This window comes from Glycine soja, chromosome 15 (assembly GCF_004193775.1).
Source record: "Glycine soja cultivar W05 chromosome 15, ASM419377v2, whole genome shotgun sequence".
In the NCBI taxonomy this organism is placed as follows: domain Eukaryota; kingdom Viridiplantae; phylum Streptophyta; class Magnoliopsida; order Fabales; family Fabaceae; genus Glycine; species Glycine soja.
Genome location: NC_041016.1, coordinates 31,930,408 through 31,936,565, shown reverse-complemented (window position 1 = coordinate 31,936,565; position 6,158 = coordinate 31,930,408). Strand labels below are relative to the sequence as shown.

Genomic DNA, 6,158 nt, shown 5'->3' with positions numbered 1-6,158 from the left:
GACTTATCAATGTAATCTTTGTGGCATCTACCCTAACTTATCTTCCCTCTCTGGAAGTGGCGTCATTCAAACTCTGTGACCTGTATCAAGCGATCCGCTCCTAGTAAGGATCACATCAAGTATAAAATATAACCAGTTCATTTTTATAGTTTACTTCTATACTATTGTATCCAAGTTTTGTGAATTGGTTTTTAAACAAAAAGTGATTTCAAACCCCTTCAACAAAACCCATTGTTTATTGATTTTTGTTTGAGAAAAAACTTTTTAAGTTTTCGAAAGTCAAAGCTTTTATCAAACACATTATTCAACCCCTCTTCTAATGTATTCCAAGTACTTCAAAATTGCTCACATACACCAATAGGTGGATCCTTCACTAACTTGTTTATGAAAATAAGCTAGTTTATAAGCTATTAACTTTCTTCTTCTCAGTTTTATCAACACTAATTTAGTTGAATTTTTTTTACTTATTTATTTAATTTAAAAATTCATTTACTTATTTTTAACAATTTTATAAATACTAGATGACATATTTATTTTCTTTGTTATTATGAAACTTGGAATTCTTTTTTTTTTTAATTATTTTGTTTAGTTTCAAACTATTTATTTTAACTCATTATTACATTGTTTATTTAAAATGTTTGGTCACTAAACAAAAGTTGATAAATAGTTTGACAAAATAAATAGGTAACTTATCCTCACTAACTTATTTGAAATTTTCTTTTACCTATTTATTCAATTTAAAAATTCTTTTACCTATTTTTACATTTTTATAAACACTAGATGACATTTTTTTTGTTATTATGAAACTTGAAATTCTTTTATTAATTCTTTTGTTTAATGTCAAACTATTTATTTTAAAAAATTATTACATTGTTTATATAAAATATTTGGTAACTAAACAAAAGTTGATAAAAATAAAATTATAAAAGAAAAAAATTATCTTTTGTTTTAAAATAATATTCTTAATAAAATATTTAAATATCAAAAAACTAATTTTAAAAATATAAGTTCATTTAATATTATTATTATTTCAAAAGGAAAAAATTGATTTAAAACAATGTTTGTTAAAATTTTGATTTTAAACAGTAGGTAAAATCACCAAATTTTTATCATTCTTTTAGAGTATAATATAAAATTATTATCCTATATTTTAAGATAATAAATTATTATAAATGAATTCAAATATTAAAAATATTAGATATATTATTTTACGTTATATGACGTTTATGAGCTAAATTATCATTTGATGCTACCAAACACTTGTCTTAATGTTAATGTATAAGCTTCAAACTTTTCAGTTAACTTATAATATTACCAAACATAAAAATGTGCCGTTAGAAAAAGAAGAAAAAAAACTAACTAGCCCATAATAACGCTGCAGTAAGTTCTCTCATACATTTACCAAATAAAAGAGTAAGTTCTCTCTCATACATTTAAAGAGTAAGTTCTCTCATACTCCTCTCACCATACGTTATCCGAGCGAGATAGAGAACAGATAGAGATAACACTAGGCAGCACAAGAGAATGGCGCTGCTGTGTGGTTCAACTTCCGTGACTCCATTCCTTTCTCACAAGAACGTTGGTTTCACAACCTCAGCAAAATCTTCCTTTGTTGGCTTTCAATTGCCGCTTCCAAAGCTCACATTATCTTCTTCCGTTCGAACCCTTCTGCCGGCAACATCCCGTGTCCGTTGCCAGCAAGAGTCTACTACTGTTACCCCTGTCGCAGAAGAAGACCCGCGCTTCGCGTGCGTCGAACCCGAACCCCGATTCAAAGGCCCGGTACAACCCTTCTTTTTTCAAATGGGTTCTGTTATTTTTTTATGGACAAATGTTAGTAACTAGTATGTTATGTTAGTGGGGATTCGAACCCTTGATCATCTTATCCCTGCAACCCTTACGCCCCTTCTCCAACCATTAAACCACCTTATGAATCCCAAATATATTCTGTTATGAATGTCTAGTGATTGACTAATTGACCTTTGTGGTCTTCTGATTCGGAATTTGAATTGTTTAGTTCTTGTAATTGAAGTGGATTCACTGTGGATTTACATGAGTACTTGTAATTTATGCATATGTTTTCTTCTCTAATTAGCTTGGGAATGTATGGGTGATTTCTGCGTTCATTTTTTTCTTTTTTGCATTTTATTTTATTAGTTTTTTATTTTGAGTGTTTTTAAATCTCTACTTCTGTGTTCACATTAAATGGAGGTTTGAATGCTACTCGGCTCGAGTAGAGTTACTTTCAGTGGAGGATACCTGTGGTGTATAGTGTCTAGGTGTTTGTTATGAAGTTAGAGAGAATAATAATGATGAATTTAGGTGTTAAATTCTTTGTGTTCTATTTTTATTTTAAAGCTTTTAAGCTTGTAGATGTTTTTATTGGATTAATTTTGAACTCCGCATCTAACAACACAAAATTGCAGGACATTTGGAACAAGAGCTGGTATCCAAAAGCTGCAGATCATGTGAATACAGAAAAAACATGGTATGTTGTTGATGCTACAGACAAAGTTCTTGGAAGACTAGCATCGACGATTGCTATTCACATCCGAGGGAAAAACTTGGCAACCTACACACCCAGTGTGGACATGGGTGCGTTTGTAATTGTGGTATGTATTCTTGAATAGATTATTTGCAATGTGATTGTGATATTCGTATTTTTGCATAAATTATTTGTCATGTGATTGTGATATTCGTATTTTTGCATAAATTATTTGTCATGTAATTGTGGTTTGTATTTGTGCATTCTCCCTATCTATTTGTGATTGACAATGGAATTTCCGTGGTTTGCTACTTGTGCTAAAATAACCTTGTGCATTAAAGCAGCCAATTTATACTTAGATACTTGGCACAAATATCAGTAGTTAGAATATACTCAATGATTTGAGAATTGTATCAACTATCTGTAATTAGTTAGAACAAAGAACAATTTATATAAAGAATAAGAGATTAAGAGGGAAAAAATAGAGGGAAATTTTAGACTTGGAATACAAATTTGAGGAGGAATAGAACCTAGTCTCTCAAATACTTAGGAATAAGAGAGGAACTTCAACTGGGGGCTTGGGATTCTGAAATTGATCGATAGTTGGAGGGCGTTTCTTGCATTTTAGCCTTTCACTTAAATGGTAGGTAACGATGAAAATGGACTATACTCTATAGATATCATATTTCATTAAATTGTCATTATCATTCTGAACTCTTTTTCTGTCTGTAACTATGTCCTATTTGACAGATTTTAGCCTTTCACTTAAATGGTTGGTAACAAAGAAAAATGGATTGTACTCTATAGATATCATATTTCATATTTTCATTAAATTGTCATTATCATTCTTAACTCTTTTTCTGTCTGTAACTATGCCTTATCTGACAGAGAACCTTCCATTAAATTTTACATTTTGTATATTGATTCTCAAATTTATTTGTAATCGATGTATTGTTTTACATCATATTTGGAAAAGTCTTAATTAAGAAGCTCTAAATCTAGTTATGGTTGAATACTTGCCATGTTTTTTGGATCATATCAGTGGCTGCAAGAAATGTTATTCTTCTGCCTTTTACTTTCCCAACATTGTACAAATTTTCTATGCAATATTGCAGTTGAAGTTTGATTTGAATTATATAGGCTCGAGGACAACTTATGATTTAAGAATAATTTCCAGTTTTCCATTGTAAACAATTTTTCAAGAAGAAAAAAAAAACGATTATATATAAAGGAAACAGGATCTCCTGAAAATTTTGTGTACTTGTGATAATATGCAGTTACTCACTTTTCACAAAATTGTCTATGTTACACAGCCTGAACCTTCTGTAGAAGTTTAAGTTAAGAATGTTGTGGATTATATTTTGTTCTGTTCTTATTGAGTATTGACGAGTGAAGAATATGTGTTAATTACATACAGTTTTGTGATTTCTATACAAAATCTGAACCTCTTTATTTAACTTGTGGTTCTAAAGGTAAATGCAGAAAAGGTTGCTGTATCTGGGAAAAAGAGGACCCAAAAGCTTTACAGGAGGCACTCTGGACGACCTGGTGGTATGACCGTGGAGACATTTGCCCAGCTGCAAAACAGAATTCCTGAAAGAATTATTGAACACGCTGTTCGTGGCATGCTTCCAAAAGGAAGGGTAGGTTCAACTATAGTTGAATATTTTTCCAAGAGACACACATATTAGAAGTAGACATGGAAAACTAGCTTGTTGATGCATGGTAATTGTAGAGATGGTGACATAAATCTAATTATATGATTAATTTTTGTGACAAGATTCATCATCATAACTTATGGAAGAATTTAGTGGCGAAGTATAAAACGAGGTCCCAGAATTGTAAATTAGCTTAAGAATAGGTTTTGGATTGAAACACATGCTTCGATATTTTGAAGGACAGACTATATTCATGGTCTTGCTTTGGGACAAGATTGTCTCTTTATATGCTGTTCAACGCAAGAGTCTTTTTAGTGGTGCTTCCTTGATAATATTTCAGGACTTGAAAACACTTGTATTCATGGTTAATATTTTTGCTAGGTTTTTATTGGTAATCTTATACCTTAAATATTTCATGTTCTTTGATTTGTTTATTTTTAATTTCTTTTAGTGAAAATAATGTTTCACTCTTGTTGAATCCACAATAATCAAGGGTTGTTGTATGCAGCTTGGGAGGAGACTATTCACCCACCTTAAGGTTTATAAAGGCCCAGATCATCCACATGCGGCGCAGAAGCCCGTTGAGTTGCCAATAAGGGATAAGAGAATACATTTGCAGAAATAGGTCATAGGTGTAGCAGAGAACATGGAATGAAATATGAAAATTTTATGTCTATCTATTTCACAGAACTTCGAGTTTCCTGCTTTGGTTGCTACCTTGCTGATGTTTCCATTAAATGTTTATATTGTCTGTAGAGGTAACTGATTATTGTGTTACTTGTTTTTGTCAAGGTCCTTTGTGGAATCTTCATAATATTTTTGTTGTAGATTTGAACCTTGCCATGCAATATTTTTTAATATTTGAATTTATTGGCAACTTTTTCATTTGAAGGAAATCATCCATCGCCTTTCTTTTTCCTATTAGTCGGTTAGACCACCAAAATGAAAGGAACAAAAAAGAATCAAAGAAAAGAAGATCAAACTGGAGGTTATGTTACCCACTTCTAGTGTTTTTCTCCTTTCTAGTACCTCAGGTTCTCTATGATATTGTTTTGTTATTCATTTCAAATGGTCCTACCATAACTGAATGAACTAGCCCTAAAGAATGACACAAATATATGGAGTCAGATCACGTTTGTATTCTTTCTAGATGTAGAATTGTTATGCAGCAAGACAACATGAGTATTGCTTCTGTGGGGTGATTCACTTTTTTCATTTAATACTTAAAATTGGAAGTTGGAACTTGCTCTACTCTGTTACTTTAACAAAATGGACAACTTTACTGTGTTGTACTATCATAGTGTAACAAAAGCAAGGGTTGTTTGTTCAATCAGTTGCTCATAATAAACAGTAGCAACTAGACAAGCTTTGACAGTTGGTAAGGAGAGGTAAAACTTACTTGGTGATCTATCTTGAAAGGAATTAGTTTCTGATCCTTGGTGCCAAAAATAGGAAAACATTAACTGCTAAACTAATTTTGACAATTGATATAGACTTAAACACATTCATTGATGAGATAGGTATCTTAAGAGTTGGATTTATGCAATACTGTTGTGCTAAAAATTATAATCAAACATTATTAAGATGTAACTATCATCTATTAAAGTTTTCTTAGAACTGCATTAAACGTTATGGGACTACATCTATTATAGATGTAATGAGACTGGAGTTAAGTTGATCAAATCGTAAGAGATGTTGATTAAATAAAGTGTCAACTAGGGGATTTGGAACCATGACTTTGCTATTCTTATCCAAGGTTCCTACTTGAACCGCCTTTTTGATGAAAAGAAAACAAAAATTGCTACAGGAAATATTTCCAAACTATTTGAAATTTTTTTTAATTATACTAACACTTTTAAATACATTCTTTAATATTACATAAATTTATGATACTCTTATCGAATAATCTGGATTTACTTTTTATTTAATGAAATTCACATATAATTTAATAGACAAAGAAGTCTGTTAAAAACCAAATTATACTAGGGACATTTTTTCAGAAATAATTATATTTC

The 6,158-nt window shown here is 30.9% G+C and overlaps 1 protein-coding gene across 1 annotated transcript; it reads left to right on the top strand.

Moving 5' to 3' along the window:
- Window positions 1-1,432: 1,432 nt before the first annotated feature.
- LOC114388562 (50S ribosomal protein L13, chloroplastic) lies at window positions 1,433-5,028 on the top strand. Its single transcript, XM_028349106.1, has 4 exons — window positions 1,433-1,782; window positions 2,427-2,612; window positions 3,958-4,128; window positions 4,652-5,028. Exons 1-4 carry the CDS (start codon window positions 1,525-1,527, stop codon window positions 4,766-4,768), a joined length of 732 nt encoding a protein of 243 aa, XP_028204907.1. The 5' UTR covers window positions 1,433-1,524; the 3' UTR covers window positions 4,769-5,028.
- The last annotated feature ends 1,130 nt before the right edge of the window (window positions 5,029-6,158 follow it).

What these genes read in the sequence shown, in the direction of transcription:
- LOC114388562 (XM_028349106.1), top strand. Translation starts at nt 1,525, where the DNA reads ATGGCGCTGCTGTGTGGTTCAACTTCCGTGACTCCATTCCTTTCTCAC. An exon ending in AACCCCGATTCAAAGGCCCG is followed by an intron (nt 1,783 to 2,426) that starts GTACAACCCTTC and finishes ACAAAATTGCAG; the next exon opens with GACATTTGGAACAAGAGCTG. An exon ending in GCATGCTTCCAAAAGGAAGG is followed by an intron (nt 4,129 to 4,651) that starts GTAGGTTCAACT and finishes TGTTGTATGCAG; the next exon opens with CTTGGGAGGAGACTATTCAC.